Here is a 25,768-nt window from a genome sequence, read left to right on the forward strand (position 1 = left end):
GGTCGGTAAGCACAACCAGAATCATTCCGTACATTAGGCACACCGGGTTATAAGGCGCACGGTCGATTTTTGAGAAAATGAAAGGATTTTAAGTGCGCCTTATAGTCCGGAAAAAACGGTACACATACTGTACATATACAACCACATATGCATACATACACTCATGCATATAATGACGTTTCATCAAACATATATTAACGTTGTTCGCCAACAGGGGAAACTGGTTAAAACGTGGCACACTGACAAAGCTTTACCTATTGTTACTATAACAATCTACAAGGTTAATACAGATAACTTTTCTTTCTTCCCCTCCATTAATCTGCTTTTTTTTGTAATTCAAGTTATCATTACATATACCGTATGTATTGTTGCATTTGAAACAATTGTATTGTTGATAATAGAGGTAATTATTGTTATTATTCATGATCAATAGTGCCTTTTCTATTGGTATTTGAATTGCTACATTTGTAGTCCAATAATGTTCATTGTCATTTCTGTGTTATTAATATTTACTTCTCTGCTATCACTTTTGGTATCATAGTTGTACATATCGTATTTGCCAATGCTGTTCTGCTGTTGTTGTTGTTGTCTCTCTGTCTTATCTGTCATGACTTGGTCAAGGGTGTTAGCTTTTCCGGGATGCAACGGAAAGTTGGCTCGGGCGAGATGGGAATGTGAGTACATTTTTTATTTAAAGACTATAAATACAAAACAAGGAAGTAAACAAAAGGCGCGCACAATGGCGGAGAACAAACTATGAAACCAAACACTTGCACAAAGGCAAAAACTATGAACAACAAAAAACACTAACTGTGGCAATAATAAACAAAACTTACTTGGCATGGACAAAAACGGCATGAAAAAGCACAGCAAGGGTCATAAGTGTGTGGAGAGTATAAATGCGGGGATGTCGTCAGAACGACAAACTGAAAAGAATGAACTTAAATACTATGGACATGATTAGTGAAAGCAGGTGCGTGACTCAAAACGTGAAACAGGTGCGTGACGTGACAGGTGAAAACTAATGGTTGCTATGGTGACAAAACAAAAGTGCACAAAAAGTCTAAAAACCAAAACGAACATGACCAAAACAAAAACATGATCACACAGACATGACAGAGCCCCTCCCTTAAGGACAGATACCAGATGTCCAAAAAGAAAAAAAAATTAACAAGAGTCATGGGAGGGCGGGAGGGGGACATGGCGGTGGGTCGCCAGCCCAAGTGGCCCCGTATCCACCGAGGCATAATCATGTGGCGGCGGCGAGTGGAACGCCGCTGCAGCAGGCAAGGTGGGCGACCCGGGACGGGCCACATCCGTGGCCGACTGGGAGGTGGGCACACTTGGCGTGGCGGGCGACCAGGTAGCGGCCATATCCGTGGCCGACGAGAAGACAGGCGCGTCGTCAACTTGGCAGGCGTGGCAGCTCGGTGTGGCAAGTCAGGCGGCGAAGCTCGGCGTGGCGCGTCCGGCGGTGAAGCTCGGCGTGGGTCTTGGTCTTGGTCTAAGCGTGGGTCTTGGTCTTGGTCTAGGTCTTGGCATGGCAGGTCTTGGTCTTGGCGTGGCGGGTCTTGGTCTTGGCGTGGCGGGTCTTGGTCTTGGCGTGGCGGGTCTTGGTCTTGGCATGGCGGGTCTTGGTCTTGGCATGGCGGGTCTTGGCATGGCGGGTCTTGGTCTTGGTCTTGGTCTTGGTCTTGGAATGGCGGGTCTTGGTCTTGGTCTTGGCATGGCGGGTCTTGGTCTTGGTCTTGGCATGGCGGGTCTTGGCGTGGAGGGTCTTGGTCTTGGCGTGGAGGGTCTTGGTCTTGGTCTTGGCGTGGAGGTTCTTGGTCTTGGTCTTGGTCTTGGCGTAGAGGGTCTTGGTCTTGGTCTTGGCGTGGAGGGTCTTGGTCTTGGTCTTGGCGTGGGTCTTGGCATCGTGGAGCTGCGACTGGCGGCACTTGACGTGGAGCTGGTACCGGAGCTTGGTGTGGTGCGGCTAGGCGTGGTGCGGGTACTGGAGCCTGCCGTGGAACTTGGCGTGGTGGGTCTTGGCGTGGTGCAGCGACAGGTGCTAGGCGTGGTGCAGCGACAGGTGCTAGCCGTAGTGCAGCGATAGGTGCTAGCCGTGGTGCTGCGACAGGTGCTAGCCGTGGTGCTGCGACAGGTGCTAGCCGTGGTGCTGCGACAGGTGCTAGCCGTGGAGCTGCGACAGGTGCTAGCCGTGGATCTGCGACAGGTGCTAGCCGTGGAGCTGCGATAGGCGCTAACCGTGGAGCTGCGACAGGTGCTAGCCGTGGAGCTGCGACAGGTGCTAGCCGTGGAGCTAGCCTTGGAGCAGCTAGCCGTGGTGCTAGCCTTGGAGCAGCTAGCCGTGGTTCTAGCCGTGGTGCTGCTACTGGTGCTAGCCTTGGTGCAGGTGGAGGTGGCCTAGCTGGGGGTTGCAGCTTGGCATGGTGAAAGGCCGGTGGTGGTGGCCGTGCTGGAGGCTGTGGCTTGGCAGGTCGGAAGACTGGTGGTGGCGGTCGTGCTGGAGGCTGTGGCTTGGCATGGTGATGCAGAGCCACCCCACCTGAACAATTCCCAGCCCTAGCCCCCCCCTCAAGGGGAGGATACCAGACGCGCTCCCTGCGGTCTGGAACTCCCTCTAGGGGTGGGCGGAGGGAGGACAGGAGGGGGGCCGAAACTTCCCCTTTAAATTGGCCACAATGTTTTTCTTTATCCCCCACCTGGGGTTGTGTGGGCGGAAAAAAGAAAAAAATTGTGACGGGGGCGGGACTTGAGTCTTGGGGGGCGGGGCATGAAATTTGGGACGTGGCTTGGACTGATTATTTCTAAAAACATGTTTTGATAATGTTTTATCAAAGACATGGCATTAGAGTCTTTTGCTGGAGGCGGGTGATCAAAAGAAAAAGAGTTGAAAAAAAAATCCTGGTCTGTGATGTCATCAGGGCGAAGCCGGGTTGGCTGCTGCTTGCTTCCGCCCGGACGGGGAGGGGCTTGTGGGAGCGGCGTGTCCTGCCCGCTCGCGGAAGTCTTTCCTGGCGTTCCTCGCCTTTGGCGGTGCTTCCGTGGCTGAGGTGACGCACCGATCGGCACCAGCTTGCCTCCATTCCCCCACATCATCCCCCTGCGCTCTCTGGGGGAAAAGCGCAGCGTCTCTGCCTCCATGGCGCGCAGCACCTCCCAAGAAGCCTCATCAAAACTGTCCAACTCGGCCAACTTACGTGCGGAAAAGCTATCTTGCTGACGACATACTGTCATGACTTGGTCCTGAGTGTTTGCTTTTCCGAGATGCAACGGAAAGTTGGCTCGGGCGAGACGGGAATGTGAGTACATTTTTTATTTAAAGACTATAAATACAAAACAAGGAAGTAAACATAAGGCGCGCACAATGGCGGAGAACAAACTATGAAACCAAACACTTGCACAAAGGCAAAAACTATGAACAACAAAAAACACTAACTGTGGCAATAATAAACAAAACTTACTTGGCATGGACAAAAACGGCATGAAAAAGCGCAGCAAGGGTCATAAGTGTGTGGAGAGTATAAATGCGGGGATGTCGTCAGAACGACAAACTGAAAAGAATGAACTTAAATACTATGGACATGATTAGTGAAAGCAGGTACGTGATTCAAAACGTGAAACAGGTGCGTGACGTGACAGGTGAAAACTAATGGTTGCTATGGTGACAAAACAAAAGTGCACAAAAAGTCCAAAAACCAAAACGAACATGACCAAAACAAAAACATGATCACACAGACATGACATTATCCGCCTCTTGTCCCCGCAATTGTTATTATGGTGTGTGTGTGTGTGTGTGTAAGGTAAGACATATCTGGCCTTTTGTTTCGCTATATTATGCAAAAGCAACTTTTATTACCTTATGGTACCTGCTGATCTGTATTTGGGATCTGCATAAATCCTGAAAAATTGCGCGCGTCCGCGCGGACGCTATGTTCAATAAGCTTCTTCTTTTTGTCTATCTTCTTGTTGTGTGACATTCATCCTCCGCTGTTGCCATTTCTAATATAAAGTAGTGTAAAGTTATTACTTATATTTGTCAGTAAACTCGCAATGAAAGCGCTAAAACATACCGGTGTAGTGAGTATACATTATTCACTCAAGGAACTTTAGTTTTTAGAGATTTCCGGTCGTACGGTTTTTCACGGGACACATTTGTTGTTGTTTCCGGATGAGGAGATGCTGCTCAGTCATTGATTTTAGTAAAGTCTGAATGTCATTAAAACAGTTAGCTCCATCTTTTGACACTTCTTCCACCCCCGTCCTTGCACACTACACCGCTACAAAAAAGATGACGGGGAGAAGACGCTGCCGAAGGTGAGCCACGTAAATAAGACCGCCCACAAAACGGCGCATCCGGTCAGAAAGTGTCAGAAAGCGGCTTGAAGATGATCTGTAAAACATAATCTATGCAACATTTATACCAAAGAACCACCATTACATGCTATGTAGACCACATAGCATTTAGAAAAAAATTATAAAAATATGACTCCTTTAATGCACCCTATAATCTGTTGCATCTAATGTATGAAAAAAGATCAAAACTAGACCATTCACCGGCAGTGCGCCATATATTCCGGTGCGCCCTTTAGTCCGGAAAATACGGTACATCAACAATATGATTTGACTGAGTAGCTAGACAGGACAAAAAAAACAAGAAAAATAATAGGTAAACCCCTTTGATTAGTAATCAAAAGCAGGTAAGTCCAGAGATCACTAATCAGGAACAAGTGTGGAGAACAGCATTTAGAAACAGGCAAAAAGTGAACAAGAAATGAAGTGGAAGAAAAATAAGAGCGCTAGACAGGAAAGAACCAAAACCTCTTGAAAACAACACAAAAACCCATAACTTGTTACATGGATCATGACACTACACAAGTGCCATCCAAACAGAACAAAAGCAAAAGATCACTTTCAGTTCTTCACACACTTTTAACTCGGTTTAAATTGGATCAGTAGGGCCTAGTCATACAATAAAGTTCAGAGGAGGAGAGAATAATGCAAATGAATGCATCATAGAATTTGACTATTGATTGACGCTTCCCTCAGTATAATGGACTGCATAATTTAGATCTGCATCATTTTAGCAGACAATCAGAAGCCGGGCTCTGGACAGACACAGTCATTTGAATTAAGGGTCTATTGGATTTTTCTCTCATGTGTTTGTCCTTCAAATGATTTTTACTCTTTCGATAAATGTTTAACCAGCCTGGTTCTCACCAAGTTAGACTTGCTCATCTAAATACAACTACTATTTTAAAAAAAACAACATCTTAGCACATTCCTGTTACCTTAATGACTATCAATTGTTTTTAAAAAAAAAATTTTTTTTGTGTTAATCCTCTGTAATGTGCTTAGTTCCCTCCATCCATACATTTTCTACCACTTGTCCCTTATGGGGTCGCGGGGGTGCTGGAGCCTATCCCAGCTACACTTGGGTGGAAGGCAGTGTACACCCTGGACAAGTCGCCACCTCATCGCAGGGTCAACACAGATAGACAAAATTAGTTCCACCCTGCTATTAAGATAAATACCATGTGGATATATTTAATCTATTTACTAATTCTGTTCCCAAACCTCACCTGTTATTTTCCATACTGTTACTCAAATGAGTCTTTTCTGGCGTAGGAACTAAAAGTGGCCGGCAGGGGCAAAGGCACCCGTATGTCCGAAACACACACAAACCCCCAAAACACATGCAATACATGGAAAACACAACTCATTAATTTGTAGCGCCATAATGTTATTTATCAAAAAAAAGTATGATGAATACAGAATGTCACTTCTTCAGTTCGCCAACTTTCTTCTGGGCATCCTGAGTGTGAAGTTGCATGTGTGTTGTTGGTTTGCATGTCTTCTGGACTTTGCAGGACGTTTGCCAAATCGGCCACAGTAGGAAGCCTGTTCAAAACTGAAAAAAAGTGGCCTAAAATGGGTGGATACATATTTTGAGTAGTGCAGTATGGACCTGATCTACTAAGATCAGGTCCTTATTAAATAAGTTATCTTCTTCCCACTCCCTTTCAGGCAAAACTGGACAATTATGCATTACAAACAATACATTACCTTTTGCACTATATTCATTTATATTGTTATGTGTTGTCAACCTTGTACTTTTTTATGTCATTGCCTGAAATAAAAAAAATAAAAAAATAAAAATGAAAGATCCAAATATGATACGCGCTAGACCGCCTTATCAAAATGAGGTTTTTGCCTGTACTACTGGCATTATAGCCCCCCCTACACCTCCCGTTCATGTTATTGTGCTCTGTGTGCAATGTTGAACTATCAGCACAAATCTATCATATTGTATATAACACATTTTATGCAATATAGAATCACAATTGTCAGACAACAGTAACACTTTTGAGCATAGGGGGACGGCGTGGCGAAGTTGGGAGAGTGGCCGTGCCAGCAATCTGAGGGTTCCTGGTTCAATCCCCACCTTCTACCATCCTAGTCACGTCCGTTGTGTCCTTGAGCAAGACACTTCACCCTTGCTCCTGATGGGTCCTGGTTAGCGCCTAGCATGGCAGCTCCCGCCATCAGTGTGTGAATGTGTGTGTGAATGGGTGAATGTGGAAATAGTGTCAAAGCGCTTTGAGTTCCTTAAAAAGGTAGAAAAGTGCTATATAAGTACAACCCATTTACCATTTACCATACTGACGGTGCTCTGTCCAGCAAAGCTGCGGACCATTCATGCATCTGTAAAGATCCAAACATAAGAAAATGCTTATTAAAATATGTTTTTTCTTATTGAATATATATCCATCCATCCATCCATTTTCTACCGCTTATTCCCTTCGGGGTAGCGGGGGGCGCTGGAACCTATCTCAGCTACAATCGGGCGGAAGGCGGGGTACACCCTGGACAAGTCGCCACCTCATCGCAGGGCCAACACAGATAGACAGACAACATTCACACTCACATTCACACACTAGGGCCAATTTAGTGTTGCCAATCAACCTATCACAAAAAAAACAAGATGGCGGAGTAGAGCACGTCCAAAACTGAAGCTCCCCTGTGCATGCTCTAAACAACTTTAAGCTACTTGGATTTCTGCCATATTTTTTATTTTTCCTTTATGAACAACGCTTTCCTTATTTGTTGCACACCCGTTACAAACGTTTAATGAAAAAGGCAACAATGGAGTCGGGATCGTCCTCGTCTCAAACACCTGTCGTCACGGAGGCCTATCTTGAGACTTTACTCGGGAAATTTTTTAATGAAGCTGAGGATAGATCCCAAAAGCGATTCCAGCGATTGGAGGATCAACTTGGTTCAATTCAAGATACTTTATCCAAGCACGCTGCCGATATAGAATCTGTCCGCAATGAAGTGTCTTCTATTGAAACACGTGTCCAGAGCAATGAGGACGCCATGCTCAATTTCACCAGCACGCTCAGGAAGATTGAGGAAAAAATGATAGATCTTGAGGACAGAAGCAGGAGGGATAACATTAGAATAATCGACATCAAAGAAGGCGAAGAAGGAAATAACGCGCTGTCTTACCTGTCCGCCAACATCCCCAAGTGGTTCCCTGCCTTGGCTGCAAATCCTCCGGAGCTCATGCGGGCCCATCGCATTGGCCCCCCGCGACAATCTCCCCGTCCCAGGGCGATGATTGTGAAGTGTCTGCGGTACACGGATAGGGACCGCATCCTGAAGGAGGCTAGGAAAGTTCCTCTTCAGCTCTCCGGGAACTCCGTTCGCCTTGCCCCGGACTACAGTGACGCCACGGCCAAGCTGAGACGACCCTGCTACTCCACGATGTACAGCGCTCGGAAATCTGAAAGCTCTTGGGGGGAGCTTTTTTTGTTTTTTTTTGTTTACCATGTTTATTTTATTGCCTGTAGTGTGTGAGTGTATGTTTGTGTGTGTGTGGATGAGAGATTGTTTATGTGTTTGCTTGAGTGGTCCAGTTGTTGTGTGCATGTTTGTGTTGTGTGTCTGTGGCCCACAGTCCTTGACCATATGCCCTCTTCTCTTGTTCATGTTTCATGAACAGAGGAATGATTTATCTGACCTTGATCACACACCCTCTTCGTCTTTTCATGTTTCTGAAATAACTCTATATGGATAGTTCTGATAGTGAATTCTCCTCTGAAATAGAGGAGAATGAAGATTTGACAAACTCCCACAATTTGGAATCAATCAGTTTCTCAGACCACATTAACTACAAATCACAAAGATTTATGAGCGAAATGGATCCAGATAGAAATGCTCCTCAAAACACCAACAATGATTGTTTATATTATACTGACGTCACATTTGATACATTTATGCAAGATAAAAACATATCTCTAGTACATTTTAATAGCAGGAGTCTATACTCTCATTTTGATGATATCCAGGACTATTTGAATCAATTCAAATCTCCATTTAATATTATAGGTATTTCAGAGACATGGATGAATGAGAATACAAGTAATGAGTTTGAATTAAATGGGTATGAAATGTTTTGCACCAACCGTAAAAATAAGAGAGGAGGAGGTGTGGCTCTGTATGTGGACAAAAATATCAGCTGTAGTATTGTAAATGATATGTGTTTAGCTGTTGAGGAAATCTTCGAATGCATCACTGTGGAATTATCATTTTCAAATAGGAAACACATTAATGTAAGCTGCGTTTATAGGACACCAGGATCCGACTTGAAAATATTTAATGAATGGATGGAAAAATTATTTAAGAGAAACAAAAAATATATAGTATGTGGTGACTTTAATATCAACCTTTTAAATCCTAATAAACACAAACACACAGCAGAATTTATTGACACCATGTTCTCCATGGGCTTATTCCCAATGATCACACGACCCACAAGAATCACATCACACAGCACCACACTTATTGACAACATATTTTGTAACATTGTAGATCATACTGTAACTGGAGGCTTGTTAGTTAGTGATGTCAGTGATCATTTACCAGTGTTCATGGTGTACAATATTAACTGCAAAACATCCAAACCTGTAAATAGTGAATATTATCGTAGAGACACAACAGAAAGATCATTAACAGCACTAAAGAATGATTTAGCGAAACAAAACTGGGATTCTGTTTTTCAAACGTCAGATATAAATGCAGCTTATAATTTATTTCATGACATTTTTTTCTCACTTTATGATACACACTGCCCCATCAAAAAATGCACTATAACTAACTCCACAAAAACTCCATGGATAACCAAAGGGCTTGCGAACGCTTGCAAAAAGAAAAATTATTTATATAGGACTTTTTTTAAGCATCAAACCATAGAAACAGAACAAAAATACAAAACATATAAAAATAAATTAACCAGCATATTAAGAGCAAGCAGGAAAGAATACACCACCAAATTATTAATCCAAAAGAAAAATGATATAAAGGGAATTTGGAAGGTATTAAATACAATTATTGGGCACGGTTCAAACAGTCCTTGTTATCCAGAGTTTTTTGTTGAGAACGACCAAATCATAATTGACAAGAAGATGATTGCTGACGGCTTCAACGTGTTTTTTGTTAATATTGGGCCTGAGCTGGCAAAAAAAATCCCAATTAATGATGAACAGCCCACGGAACTTGTTGAAAAAAATCTTTATTCGATGTTCCTTACTCCGACTGTCGAAAAGGAAGTCTTAGAGGTTATTCAGAAAAGCAAGAACAAAACATCACTTGACATTTTTGACCTCGACATGAGGACCATCCGGAACGTAGCGGAAGAAATCATCAAACCATTCACATACATCTGCAATTTATCTTTTCAACTTGGACAATTTCCTTCACAATTGAAACTCTCAAAAGTCATCCCCATCTTCAAATCTGGAGACAAACACCACTTCACAAATTACCGGCCCGTCTCCCTTCTGCCACAGTTGTCAAAAATATTGGAAAAATTATTTGATAATAGACTTCGTGGCTTCATTGGAAAGCACAAATTATTATATGATTGTCAATATGGGTTCCGACAAAATAGGTCAACTTCATTAGCTTTAAGTGATTTAATAGAGAACATTACTAATGGTATCGAGAAAAACAAATTTGTTATAGGAATTTTTATTGATCTGCAAAAGGCTTTCGATACCATTGACCACCAGATTTTGGTAAATAAACTGGAAAACTATGGCATAAGGGGAGTGGCAGGGAAATGGCTGAAGAGCTACTTGAATGAGAGACAGCAGATTGTTCAGATCGACCAACATCAATCTACACTCATGAACATAACCTGTGGAGTCCCCCAGGGCTCGATACTAGGACCCACACTATTTATAATGTATATCAATGAAATATGTAAAGTATCAACACTGCTGAAGTTCATCCTCTTTGCTGACGATACAACCATTACATGTGCAGGTGACGACCTGAAGCAACTTCTGGCCTCTGTAACTGAGGAGATGATCAAGTTAAAAACGTGGTTTAATACCAATAAATTGTCTCTGAATTTAAAGAAGACCAAAATCATGCTCTTTAGCAATCGCAAAAGTGAAATACCCATCAGGATTGTTATTGATGATACACCAATAGAATATGTCCAACAAAATTCATTTTTAGGAGTGGTAATAGATGAAAATATATCATGGAAGCCTCATATAAGTTACCTAAGGAAAAAAGTTGCTAAATGTGTTGGAATGATGAGGAGATCATGTCATTTATTGAACACCAATGCTCTGCTTTTATTGTATCATTCATTCAATATGTCATATTTAAACTATTGTGTTGAAGTCTGGGGAAATTGTTATAAATCTCATCTACAGCCTTTAGTCACTTTACAGAAAAAGGCCATTAGGATTGTGTCCAATGTTCACTACTTACATCGTTCAAATCCACTATTCATGGAGTTAAAGCAACTTAAACTGTACGATGTAATCAACTTTAAAACTGCTCAAATTATGTTTAGGGCATCCCAAAACTCTCTACCATCCAATATACAAAACCTATTCCAGGATAGAGATGCTCACCATAGTTGCAGTCTAAGAGGAAACAACAAATTACATTTGCCTAAATTTAGAACAACTTTAAAATCAATGTGCATTTCAGTGCATGGAGTCAGTCTGTGGAACAACTTAGGGGAAGAGTTAAAAACCTGTTCTAACATGATTCAATTTAAAAGACTGTTTAAAAAAGAAGTACTGAAGAAGTACGAGGAGGAAAGAGAGTGATGCCCTCAGCATAGAGCGATGGGAGAGGGGTGTATGGTCAGAGAGTGTTTGGGCCTGTGTGTGTGTGTGTGTGTGTGTGTGTGTGTGTGTGTGTGTGTGTGTGTGTGTGTGTGTGTGTGTGTGTGTGTGTGTGTGTGTGTGTGTGTGTGTGTGTGCGCGTGTGTGTGTGTTTTGTCTCGTCTTGTCTTGTCCCATAGTAACAGTGGTACTATTGTATTGTTAGTGTATAGGAGTTTTTCTTGTTTTTGTTTGTATAGTATTGTTCTTGTATTATATTGTTTATGTTAAATAGGGAGTGAGTGAGAGGGGTTGGGATATTATAAGCAATTGCTTCATCCAACCCCTTTTCAAGCCATGCATAAATGTCTCTGCCAAAATGTAAAAAAAAAAAAATGTGTGTTGTTGTATTGTGCAGGTTTGAAATAAATACTTCAATCAATCAAATCCCCAGGTGCATGTCTTTGGAGGTGGGAGGAAGCCGGAGTACCCGGAGGGAACCCACGCAGTCACGGGGAGAACATGCAAACTCCACACAGAAAGATCCCGAGGCCCGGGATTGAACTCACGACTACTCAGGACCTTCGTATTGTGAGGCAGACGCACTAACCCCTCTTCCACCGTGCTGCCCTTGAATATATATATAATACATATATATAATAGAATATAATCATCATATGTTTCTTATATGAAAAAACAAACAGCATTAAAAAAGACAGCAACAGACATCAAAACACACCAGTTGAATTGTTTTAATCAGCCCTTTAAGTCATTATAAAAAATTCAAATTATAAAATAATATGGCCGAACAAATTTTTTTTTATTTTTGACACTCCACATATGTTGACACACACACGTAGGGCAGAGAATTCTCTGTCCATCGTCTGTCTTTGCAGCGCAAGCGCCTCGTTTCTCACAGCCGTATGTATAATAACTGTCAGTTTCCACGTGCTAAATAAAGACGCAAAATTGCACCTGCAGAACAGTGTGCGATGTTGATAAATCACATTGCACGTGCTGGATAATTTTATTTGCATTCTATCTTCCTGATCTGATGATCAGCGTATATTCTTCATATACATGAAGACAGACACGCTAAATGGATTGTGCTTCTTATTCTGATTATTTAAGACACACGGTCTTCTGCACACAAGTTTAGTAGATCAGCTGTGTGTGTGTGTGTGTGTGTGTGTGTGTGTGTGTGTGTGTGTGTGGGTGTGTGTGTGTGTGTGTGTGTGTGTGTGTGTGTGTGTGTGTGTGTGTGTGTGTGTGTGTGTGTGTGTGTGTGTGTGTGTGTGTGTGTGTGTGTGTGTGTGTGTGTGTGTGTGTGTGCTATCAATTTTGTTTTAGTACACACTAGGGTTGTACGGTATACCGGTATTAGTATAGAACCGCGTTACCAATTAATCATATATTTGAATTGAATTATAGTATTTATTTCATACGATGATATAGTACCGTATATCATGATATACGGTACTATACCGCCTCAGAAAAGTACCGGTCCACCGATATTTTTTGGCATCACAACAGCTTCTTTCGGTTTTTTAAAATGTATATTATGTTTATAAACTAAGGTAATATGTCCCTGGACACATGAGGACTTTGAATATGACCAATGTATGATCCTGTAACTACTTGGTATCGGATTGATACCCAAATTTGTGGTTTCATCCAAAACTAATGTAAAGTATCAAACAACAGAAGAAAAAGTGATTGTTGCATTTTAACAGAAGTGTAGATAGAACATGTTAAAAGAGAAAATACCGCAATTTTCGGAGTATAAGTCGCACCGGAGTATAAGTCGCACCGGAGTATAAGTCGCACCGGCCGAAAATGCATAATAAAGAAGGAAAAAAAACATATATAAGTCGCATTTTTTGGGGAAATTTATTTGATAAAACCCAACACCAAGAATAGACATTTGAAAGGCAATTTAAAATAAATAAAGAATAGTGAACAACAGGCTGAATAAGTGTACGTTATATGACGCATAAATAACCAACTGAGAACGTGCCTGGTATGTTAACGTAACATATTATGGTAAGAGTCATTCAAATAACTATAACATATAGAACATGCTATACGTTTACCAAACAATCTGTCACTCCTAATCGCTAAATCCCATGAAATCTTATACGTCTAGTCTCTTACGTGAATGAGCTAAATAATATTATTTGATATTTTACGGTAATGTGTTAATAATTTCACACATAAGTCGCTCCTGAGTATAAGTCGCAACTATGAAAAAAACTGCGACTTATAGTCCGAAAAATACGGTAAGCAGATATTAACAGTAAATTAACAAGTAGATTAATAATTCATTTTCTACCACTTGTCCTTAATAAATTTGACAAAATAATAGAATGATAAATGACACAATATGTTACTGCATATGTCAGCAGCTAAATTAGGAGCCTTTGCTTGCTTACTTACTAATACAAGACAAGTATGTTCACTATTTCATTTAAGGACAAACTTGCAATAATAAAGCCAATAATGCAATTGTGGTCCCCTTTATATAGAAAAGTGCCGACAAGTATTGAAATAATTTTGGTATAGGTAACGGTACCAAAATTTTGGTATCGGGACAACATTAGTACACACAAACATTTAGCTAAACAGTGACGTGCAGTCAGGGGAGGCAGGTGAGGCAGGGCCTCACGTGCCATCATCGAAAGAAAAAAATTGTAAAAAGAAAAAAAAAAATTAAATTGTTATATGTATCCAGTGATTATACTATAAAGTTATTTTCCATTTAACTTCACCAGTTTTAGATTATTTTTATTCAAAATCGCTGAATTTTCACATTTGCCGTTCAAATACTGAGAAGAGACTTGCGGTGATCAGCAGCCAGTTGAGCCTCAACATGGATTGCGCAATGACTCGACTAACTGCTGGCCTGCTGTGCAGTGAGACCGTATTGCTATATGAATTATATTATACATTTCCATAGTTTAGTTAGCTGAGGTATATAATGTACAGTGTATTTTGTCAACAACTGTATGTGTGTAACGTATTTCTTGTGCTGAGCAATCATAAAACGGCTGCAAAAGACGCACTGTGTGAGGCTCGCAGTAATCCCGCCTCCTGGTGGTAGAGGGCTGTAGTGATCCCAGATATAATTCTTGCGACTACTCGGCTGCAGAAGAAGTGACAACAATCAGCAACAGTTAGCGATCGTTTATTTTTTCCTCTCGCCTGGACTATTAACATGGAGGATTACATATCTAAAATAAAACAGTTTGCTAAACTGGACTTTCAATCGAAGCAGGAGGTAATACTTAAAGGAAGATCTCCATCGAGACAGAGAGACTTTTAAAACGGAAGAAAGATAAGGAAGACTTCTATAAACAAATTATCGATGCTTTTATTCAAAAGGGGCAGCGCATGGACTTCATTTATAAGTAAAGGTAAGACCATAATAAAGTTTTTTTTATTAAATGTGCTTTTTTTGTGTGCTACAGTTTGTATGTGTAAAGTTAAAGTTAAGTTAAAGTCCCAATGATTGTCACACACACACTAGGTGTCGTGAAATTTGTCCTCTGCATTTCACCCATCCCCTCGATCACCCCCTGGGAGGTGAGGGGAACAGTGGGCAGCAGCGGCGCCGCGCCCGGGAATCATTTTTGGTGATTAAACCCCCAATTTCAACCCTTGATGCTGAGTGCCAAGCAGGGAAGAATGCTGGTATGAGCTTTTAAACATAACCCGTTAACTGCTGCCAATCAAATGGTGAATAAGATACTCTTTAGGGTTCATATGTTTGTAAATCTGACTGTGATGAAGTCAGTGCCTCACCAGCCATGGTAGCTAAATTAGTATTATCAAATATAAATAAAAGAAAGAAAAAGAAATGTAAATTTACTTTGAGCATTACAACAAGTAAATGCCATTGATTCAGTGGAATAGCCCATCACACTGAAAGCTGTTCCTTACATAAAGCTATTTTTCTTACGTAACAAAATGATCGAACTAATATTAGAAACTAGAAATACCTCCTTTGTGGTGACATTCAAAACTGTATAACTAAATGGGAAGAACAAATTGTTGATTTTTGTATTGTAAGTGAGTATATTTTGATCACCACAACGATGAAGCCTTTTTACTCACCTCAACTCTCCCTTTTTAATAAGTCAGCTCTAGTCTCCTCTTGCCTCCATCTCCACCACTTTTCTCTCACACATGTTCATCTTCCATTCCACAGTCATTTTCCCTCCTCGGGTTTTCATTAAAACTTAATGGAAACCACGAGAGCCAATAATCTTCAGGGTAACTGAACTACCCTGTTTGAAATCAATAGGTTTCCAGAGTTGAAAACACTGATGGAAATCGAGGAAAGGGCTGGTTTATTAAATATTAAACAGCCCATCTCTGTGGCAAGAGCGGGATAAGTTCTGTTGATGCAGCGACTGACCCAATTAGTATCTCCTGTTCACCTGCCAGCATCCAGCTGTGACTAGTACTTGTCTTGACAAGATTGTCCGGGACAGTCACACTCTCCAGGAGTGTTATTTCCGCTCTCTCGGACACTAATCATGACATGATGCACCTGTACCAATCACAGACTTGAAGAACGCAATCTAAGGGTGTCATCAGCAGTCGGCAGAGGAGCTCTCTCCATGAGAGGCTGTTCTCAATAAGACATGATGAGCTTCCTCTGGGATTTATCACTTTTGTAAGGCTGCCTCTGGGACTCTGATCTTCTACTCCCAACACCCCCTCTTTGCAATATGAATGAATGCAGAGGATCAGTTATATACACTTAAGTCCTAAATTATTCATACCCAGGCCTAATTCTCACATTTTCTAGAGTGAACTTTTGCAAAAAAAAAAAAGAAGCAATTGACCATGAGTACATATTCAGTCTTTCCCAACTCTCCTGTTCCAGATGTTATCCAACAACAACCTCAAACTTTGCCTTATAGGTATGTACTTTTTCACTCTTTCGCTACAATACAAAGTTATTTTCATTCGTCTTCCTTCATAAACTCAAGCTGTAGCGATATCCAAGTGTTCGAAAATGAGGTCATAAGCATGCATACCGGAATATACAGCTAAAGCCGGGTCAGTAGTCTTGTGGTTAGAGTGTCCGCCCTAAACGGCGCAACGTGACTTAGTACGCATGTGCGAAAAAATATGTGCGCGTCATAGTCACCTCTGACCTGGAAGTGTATCCTCACCCTGTGTTTCAATGTAGCCTATTACCACATTTCTTTTAACCAGTGACGTGCGGTCACTAGAGGCAGGTGAGGCAGGGCCTCACCTGCCATCATGGAAAGAAAAAAAATGTAAAAAGAAAAAAAAATTCTTAAATTGTTATATGTATCCAGTGATTATACTATAAAGTTATTTTCCATTTAACTTCACCAGTTTTAGATTATTTTTATTCAAAATCGCTGAATTTTCACATTTGCCATTCAAATACTGAGAAGAGACGGTGCGGTGATCAGTTGAGGCACGTCACTGCGTTGTGCCTCAACATGGATTGCGGACTCGGCTAACTGCTGGCCTGCTGTGCAGTGAGACCGTATTGCTATATGAATTATATTATACATTTCCATAGTTTAGTTAGCTGAGGTATATAATGTACAGTGTATTTTGTCAACAACTGTATGTGTGTAAAGTATTTCTTGTGCTGAGCGATCATAAAATTGCTGCGAAGACACACTGTGTGAGGCTTGCGTAACCCCGCCTCCTGGTGCTGGTTAAGGCACCTCCACCGCAGACTGCACCCCCCGGCAAGAGCGCCACACCAAGCAAAGCCCACACCCAAACCCTCCACGTGCAAGACCGAATCCACCCAAAAAAAGTCACTTAACAAGAAGCCAAAAAGTGCAAAAACAACATTGCTCGCGCCGGAGGAGCGTGAACGACTGCAGGGACACAACATTAGGTACACCTGCAGACTGCAGCACGGATTTCATATTTCATTCATTCACAACTCCTCCAACACGAACACCACTGTTCCCGCACTTTTTATTAAATGTGCTTTTTTGTGTGCCACAGTTTGTATGTGTAAAGTTAAAGTTAAGTTAAAGCAGGGGCGTCACTAGCTTTTAAGGACAGGGGGGGCTTTGCCCCCAGGAGATGCACAGGATGCGAGCGAATGTTACGCACGAGCACAAAACTTCACAAACGGCTAACAAAGACTTAGAAATTATTCATTGTTATTATTATTATTTTAAAAAAATGCACGGGACGAAATTAAATGCTCCCCGGGACGATGGCTTTTAACCATATATTTTCTTTTTCTTTTTATGTATTTATTCATTTTACATTTTATATTAAATGTCTTGGTTTTTCCTCCCTCTGAAAATCCTATTAAATGTTTAACAAGCCATCCTATAATAATAAAACAGCTATTAATGTAACAATACAATAAAACAAATCTATTTAATTATGTTTTTTTCATTATTTTTAACAATAGGCTAATGTATATTACTTTATATAGATTCTACAAGAAACACAAAACTTAAAAAATAAATGATTTACAATTGCACACAAGGTTTTCACTCATTGTAAAGGAAGATAATGCGCTTCGTACACATGCAGGACCGCAAGCAAGGTCGCAGAGAAAATGCGGGCTGGAATTTGAGTGATGTGGGCATTTTCTATATGAACAAGTGGAATGGATTGGATACCGACGCACGAAAGGGGCTCTCTACCTTACGCTACGAAGTGAGGGGACACTGAGTGAATAATAACAGGTTATATGATTATTTATTTAAACTCATATTTGGGCCACTTTATAATGAATATGTCGGCATTTATTTGTAAAAAAAAACAAAAAAACACCAAATTATTTAGGGGGGCTTAAGAATATTTTAGGGGGGCTTGAGCACCCCTAAAATAGGCCTAACAACGCCAATTAGTTAAAGTACCAATGATTGTCACACACACACTAGGTGTGGTGAAATTTGTCCTCAGCATTTGACTCATCCCCTTGATCACCCCCTGGGATGTGAGGGGAGCAGTGGGCAGCAGCGGCGCCACGCCCGGGAATAATTGTTGGTGATTTAACCCCCAATTCCAACCCTTGATGCTGAGTGCCAAGCAGGGAAGAATGCTGGTATGAGCTTTTAAACATAACCCGTTAACTGCTGCCAATCAAATGGTGAATAAGATACTCTGTAGGGTTCATATGTTTGTAAATCTGACTGTGATGAAGTCAGTGCCTCACCAGTCATGAACCTCACCGCACGTCACTGCTTTTAACAGTAAACCTTGCTTGCCTCACCATCAGCAGCTGTTAGACTATTGTAGTGAATCACACATGAGCCATCATACATTCATCATATCTTTAATGGACATGTGAAGGTAAACAATGTGATAAAGAACATTTTACAACAATCAATCTAGGGTAGGGATGTCCGATAAGGGCTTTTTGCCGATAGCCGATATTCCGATATTGTCCAACTCTTTAATTACCAATACCGATATCAACCGATACCGATATCAACAGATACCAATATATACAGTCGTGGAATTAAGACATTATTATGCCTAATTTGGACAACCAGGTATGGTGAAGATAAGGTCCTTTTTTTTTTAAATTAATAAAATAAAATAAGATAAATAAATTAAAAACATTTTCTTGAATAAAAAAGAAAGTAAAACAATATAAAAACAGTTACATAGAGACTAGTAATTAATGAAAATGAGTAAAATTAACTGTTAAAGGTTAGTACTATTAGTGGACCAGCAGCACGCACAATCATGTGTGCTTACGGACTGTATCCCTTGCAGACTGTATTGATATATATTGATATATAATTTAGGAACCAGAATATTAATAACAGAAGGAAACAACCCTTTTGTGTGAATGAGTGTAAATGGGGGAGGGAGGTTGTTTGGGTTGGTACACTAATTGTAAGTGTTTATTGTGTTTTTTATGTTGATTTAATAAAAACTAAAATAAAAAAACGATACCGATAATAAAAAAAACGATACCGATAATTTCCGATATTACATTTTATTATCGGACATCTCTAATCTAGGGATCTAGATATCTGGTCAGGACACTGTGCTTGTAGGCTGAAATTGGCAGTCGTACTTTACGGCCGCAACCACTTCATGGCTTCACAATAGTTATGGAGTACAAAACTAGACGTTGAGTAATGGCCCAACATACGTCGCGGACTATAACTTATAGTCTGCTTTGCCAGTCCAAAATGCATTCGCTGTTTTCCGTAGTACTCCCTTGTCCACAAGAGCCCACATTCTCGTTGTCTCCCCTTCGACAAATGGACAAAGTTTTTCACTAAGTAGAATCACAGCTGACCTGGACTTTCGAAAGTTCTCTTTCCGTTCCTCTGACACAACACACTCGGTGACAAACATATCCCACCAGGCTGCCGTTCTTCCAGGCCTTATCCAAAACCGTCGCTCAACATTGCTATGTTTGATTGATTGAAACTTTTATTAGTAGATTGCACAGTACGGTACATATTCCGTACAATTGACCACTAAATGGTAACACCCGAATACGTTTTTCAACTTGCTTAAGTCGGGGTCCACGTTAATCAGTTCATGGTAATGTTACCGTCTGAGATGTAATAGCTGCCATTGCGCGTTTTCTCCGAGTTACGAGACTACTTGTTATGAAGCTGGCTCTGGCGAGTTCTTTCTGACTTCTCTGACTTTCTCACTTCCTGTGTGGGGCGTGGTCTTTCTGGCGTCACTTCCTCTCCGAACTCAGTTCGTAAACGATTGATGAGTCCATACAAAGCTAAGAGCCGGAGATTCAAGAAATACACGGCGCACTTACCAGTGTAAAAAAATTATCCAAGGAGGTGAACCTTAAACGATGGTTTAGTGTGGCTGACAAGCTAAATAACTATTTGACAGGGCCTAAGGAAAGTAGCTGTTGAGTGTCCTAAAAGTTGCTAAATGACGTTATTGCCTCTTTTGCATAAATGATTGCAATGGACATCGTAGGAGTGGAATAACATTGTAGGAGAGATAAACAAAAGTGAGTTTATAAAGATGCTAATTATGATTAGAACTGCAAATAAACTTCTGTTGATGCTATTTTGGGTTGGGTGGGGTGGGGGTTAAATTTAAATAATATTTGTCTTGTATTGTTAGAGTACTAATTTTGATTAAACGACTGGAAGGTTGTGACATGCGCATACAAACCAAATTTCTTGACGTTGAACTGACTTATTTTAGCCTGACATGACAGTGAAGAAGCATTTACATTTACATCTCACTCTGTAAATCTAGGCGGAAACAGCTGCAGCTTTACACATGTGCATTTCATTTGCAGTCTGGAGGCGTGTGGGTCGCCTATGACTGCAGCTGGGACTGCTGTGGGAGGCTACTGTCAGCCTGACAGCCTGTGAGGAGGGGTTCACGGCAGCACTAGCTGCTCGTTGATACATTCACTACTGATTGATATGAGCTTTAATGTCTCAAAACTAGAGATGTCCGATAATATGCTTTAAAATGTAATATCGGAAATTATCGGTATCGTTTTTTTTTTATTGTCGGTATCGTTTTTTAAATTTTATTTTATGAAATCAACATAAAAAACACAAGATACACTTACAATTAGTGCACCAACCCAAAAAACCTCCTTCCCCATTTACACTCATTCACACAAAAGGGTTGTTTCTTTCTGTTATTAATATTCTGGTTCCTACATTATATATCAATATATATCAATACAGTCTGCAAGGGATACAGTCCGTAAGCACACATGATTGTGCGTGCTGCTGGTCCACTAATAGTACTAACCTTTAACAGTTAATTTTACTAATGTTCATTAATTACTAGTTTCTATGTAGCTGTTTTTATATTGTTTTACTTTCTTTTTTATTCAAGAAAATGTTTTTATTTTATTTATCTTATTTTATTTTTATTTTTTTTATAAAAAATGACCTTATCTTCACCATACCTGGTTGTCCAAATTAGGCATTATAATGTGTTAATTCCACGACTGTATATATCGGTATCGGTTGCAGTGACGTGCGGTGAGGTTCATGGCTGGTGAGGCACTGACTTCATCACAGTCAGATTTACAAACATATGAACCCTAAAGAGTATCTTATTCACCATTTGATTGGCAGCAGTTAACGGGTTATGTTTAAAAGCTCATACCAGCATTCTTCCCTGCTTGGCACTCAGCATCAAGGCTTGGAACTGGGGATTAAATCACCAAAAATTATTCCCGGGCGCGGCGCCGCTACTGCCCACTGCTCCCCTCACATCCCAGGGGGTGATCAAGGGATGGGTCGAATGCAGAGGACAAATTTCATTACACCTCGTGTGTGTGACAATCATTGGTACTTTAACTTAACTTTAACTTTACACATACAAACTGTAACACAAAAAAAAGCACATTTAATTAAAAAAACGTTATTATGGTCTTACCTTTATGTAATATATTGGGTTGGAGGCAATAACCAGGCGAGGTGATGAAGTATGTCTCTTTACTGTAGATTTCAGAACAGACTCAACACACTTGACGTCAGGTGCGCAACACCACGTAAATCGTTGGCCAACCAAAAAGTAACCACAGTACGCTATAGCCAACATTAACCAGGAGATGGCAACAGACAAACATAGATCACTCTATTACATTCCTCCCCTTTTAGAAATGTAGAAGTAAGTTACTCAAAAGAAATAAACAACCCAACCAAAAAATGCAGCAGCTCAATAAGAAGCCAAAAAGTGCAAAAACAATAATGTTCGTGTTGGAGGAGTTGTGAATGAATGAAATATGAAATCCGTGCTGCAGTCTGCAGGTGTACCTAATGTTGTGGCCCTGCAGTCATTCACAACTCCTCCAACAGGAACATTATTGTTTTTGCACTTTTTGGCTTCTTATTAAACAATTGTTTTAAATAGATTCAATCTTGCACGTGGAAAGTTTAAGTGTGGGATTTAGTTGATATAACACTCCCGTGCATTCTCTACCACCAAGAGGCGGGATTACTGCGAGCCTCACACAGTGCGTCTTTGCAGCAGTTTTATGATTGAAATACGTTACACGCATACAGTTGTTGACAAAATACACTGTACATTATATACCTCAGCTAACTAAACTATGGAAATGTATAATATAATTCATATAGCAATACGGTCTCACTGCACAGCAGGCCAGCAGTTAGCCGAGTCCGCAATCCATGTTGAGGCACAACGCAGTGACGTGCCTAACTGGCTGCTGATCACCGCACCGTCTCTTCTCAGTATTTGAATGGCAAATGTGAAAATTCAGCGATTTTGAATAAAAATAATCTAAAACTGGTGAAGTTAAATGGAAAATAACTTTATAGTGTAATCACTAGGTACATTTAACAATTAAATTTTTTTTTTTTCTTTTTACATTTTTTTTCTTTTCATGGGTTGATATCGGTATCGGTAATTAAAGAGTTGGACAATATCAGAATATCGGATATCGGCAAAAAGCCATTATCGGATATCCCCACTCAAAACATCTGAAAAAGTCAGTAGATTTGTCTTTATTCGCTTTTGAGAGACAATTGAGTTGGAAAGTCGCCAGATTCAGGGAGAAAGTCGCCATGTTGGAAACACTACGGCTCATGTCGTCTTTAATTGAACAAAAGATGAGCTCAAAGGAATACAACGGGACTCACAAAAATACAAACTAGCAAAAATAATAAAGGAAGCTAGCTAAACAAGCAGGGAAAAAAAATAAAAAATTTAGGAGTGTAGTTGGATGCATTAAAACATAAATCTAGCAAACACCGTAGTCCAAACCTCAAATATAGAGTCAGGGAAGACATGTAGAAGTCCCAGCCGAACAAAAAATCCCACTAATCGCCAATATAACTCAGGTGTGCTCATAAAACACAAACAAAGGTTTTGTTATAAAGAGCCAACAGAGCTCCACACTCACAACACACACTTACTGTTGTGAGAAATCATAACTATTAAAAGGTATATACTGTAACTCAAGCAACCATACGGGTATAGTTTGAAAATATGTTAGAAATCCCTTCTGACAAGCTCCAGACAGATATTAAAAACCTAAACGATGGGCCATTCAGCATCTGTTAAAGAGATACACTAATGACCAACTTCGGTATTGAGTCTTTTTTTCGGAGAGGGGGTTATTCTCACAGGACTTTAAAGGGCACATTCATTAATGCATTCATTTTTTAGACCGCTTCTCCTGTACAGGGTCATGGGAGAGCTAGAGCCCAATCTAGTGACTAAGCCGGATAACCCCTTAAACCAATAATTATTTAGCCTAAGCCCTGTTTCAGTCACACTAACCCATCGTTTAAGGTCCCCCTCCTCGGACAATTTTTTACACGGGTAAGTGCATCGTGTATTTCTTGAATCTCCGGCTCTTAGCTTTGTATGGACTCATTGATCGTTTACAAACTGAGTTCGGAGAGGAAGTGACGCCAGAAAGACTAGGCCCCACACAGGAAGTGACGTCAGAAAGAACGCGCCACAGCCAGCTTCATAATAAAGCGGTTTCGTAACTCGGAGCTAACCACTGGAAATATGTAGTCGAGTCATCCAGACATGCCCATGTTTCTCCTTCCGTCTGTACAGGCGCTTGTGGAAATCACACATGAATACCTTAAGAGAAAGCGATTGCAGCTATTTGGGATACAACCTTTCTCAGACGGCAAGAGAACTTTCCAATGTCCAGGTCAGCTGTGATTCTACTTACCGGAAAAACTTTGTCCATTTGTCGAAGGAGAGTCAAAGAGAATGCGGGCTCTTGTGGATGTGATAAAAAAAAAGGTAGCGTGTGCTTTGTATTACCTGGCCGTCGAGGGAAGACTACGGAAAACGGCGAATGCATTTGGTCTGGCAAAGCAGACTGTATCAGTTATTGTGCGCCATGTATGTCGCGGACTCAACGTCTAGGTCCAGAGTATATAAAGTCACCAAAAAGGAATGGACAATGAAGGTGAAGGCAAAAGAGTGAGGAGTGTCCTGACCAGATATCTAGATCCCTAGATTGATTGTTGTAAAATGTTCTTTGTCACATTGTTTACTTTTACATGTCCATTAAAGATGTGATTAATTTATGATGGCTCAGGTGTGATTCACTACAATAGGACCCCACAGCACACTGGATTCCAGTTCATTTAAATACCACAACACTGGATATTGTTCAGATAAGTTAAATATAAGAACTTGCACACAAAGCAAAACTGGAGGTAACTATGACGTGCGCATTTTCCGCGCATGCGTACTAGGTCGCGTTGCGCCGGCGGATGGAGGGCGAGGGATTTACCCTAGATAACCTTATCCAGCTTTGTGTAGAAGGGGCCTAAAAGGTGGATGCAGCTGGGACTGATCACCAGTCAATCAAATACAAACAACCATTCACACTCACTTTCACACTTATGGACAATTTAGTCTACTATTAGGCTAGAGTAGGTGCCTTGCTCAAAGGCAATAGACGTTGTGAGGATGCAGTTGCAGAGGGGGGCTCCTCTTTCACATTCCGCATTTAGCCCCGACTCCACGGTCATTTGCATCTCATCAGCTGCATTAATGCATTTCTATCTCATAAAGTCAGCGCAGATGAATGGCTTCAGTGAGCTGTGCTGACTGACACCTTATGTGTTTTGTTAGCTATTGCATAATATGAATAATGTGATGTGTTTGTAATTGTCATCATTCTTTATTCATATTTGAAAATCAACTTGCAGGTAGTCATTGTTGCCTGTCAGCCTCTTCTGGATGAATGGGCTACGAGATCAAATGTGACATGCGCGGCACTTCTCCAGCTGCTTTGCACGTGACGTGACGACGACGCGGGGACGGTCACTTTTTATTCAATGTTTCTTTTTTGTAACCGTCGTCTTCCATCATTTTTAAAGTCTTCCACCTTCTCGGCCGACAACTTTGCAATGAGCACGAATCATTTTAATAAGCATTGTTCTCAATCCGGTTGAGAATGCAAGCAATCCTAATAAAGAGCAAACATTCTGAGTGTAATGGAGGGAAGACAACATTGTCAAATGTGTGATGGTAATATCTGCTATTTAGAGCTGCTATACCATTGCTGCTCAGAGTCCTTTATTTGCATCAATTTGCCAACGCTTAAAAGATAAAAAAGAGGATCAGCTTAATCAAACAGCTCTGCCTTTTTCTCAGAAGAGAGAAGCCCCTCCGCATTAAACGTCTCTTTTGCCATCATTTTAAGCCTCCATACGCTACGGCAGTGTTTTTCTTTTTTGAGCCAAGGCACATTTTTAGTGTTGAAAAAATCCGGAGGCACACGACCAGCAGAAATCATTAAAAAACAAAACTCAGTTGACAGTAAAGAGTCGTTGTTGCAATTGTTGGATATGAATTTAAAGCATAACCAATCATGCATCAATATAGCTCTTGTCTCAAAGTAGGTGTACTGTAACGACGTGACCTATTTAGAGTTTTTTCCTGTTTTCCTGTGTGTGGTGTTTTAGTTCTTGTCTTGCTTGCGCTTGTCAAGACTTGGTCCTTGGGTTTTGTTTTTCCGGAAGGCAACGGAAAGTTGGCTCGGGCGAGACGGGAATATGAGTACATGATTTATTAAATATTATCAAAAAAGAACAAACGAAAAGCGCGCACAGTGGCGGAGAACAAACTATGAAACCAAAAAGACTATAGCACAAAGGCAATTAACGAAGAACACGAAACAAAAC

At 40.8% G+C, this 25,768-nt stretch overlaps 1 protein-coding gene across 4 annotated transcripts in view; it reads left to right on the forward strand.

The window, feature by feature from the left end:
* nrn1la (neuritin 1-like a) overlaps positions 1-25,768 on the forward strand; it is a 218,337-nt gene that overhangs the window by 126,900 nt on the left and 65,669 nt on the right. Inside the window, exon 1 of one of the 4 annotated variants that reach the window (XM_061969876.2) lies at positions 15,879-16,069. The exons of the other annotated variants lie outside the window; for them this stretch is intronic. Within the exon in view, the coding sequence (XP_061825860.1) occupies positions 16,033-16,069 (37 nt within the window). The 5' untranslated portion in view covers positions 15,879-16,032. Of the gene's footprint in view, positions 1-15,878; positions 16,070-25,768 lie in introns of those variants that run through there. 4 annotated transcript variants of the gene reach the window in all.

This window comes from Nerophis lumbriciformis, linkage group LG10 (genome assembly GCF_033978685.3).
Source record: "Nerophis lumbriciformis linkage group LG10, RoL_Nlum_v2.1, whole genome shotgun sequence".
Classification (NCBI taxonomy): Eukaryota; Metazoa; Chordata; class Actinopteri; order Syngnathiformes; family Syngnathidae; genus Nerophis; species Nerophis lumbriciformis.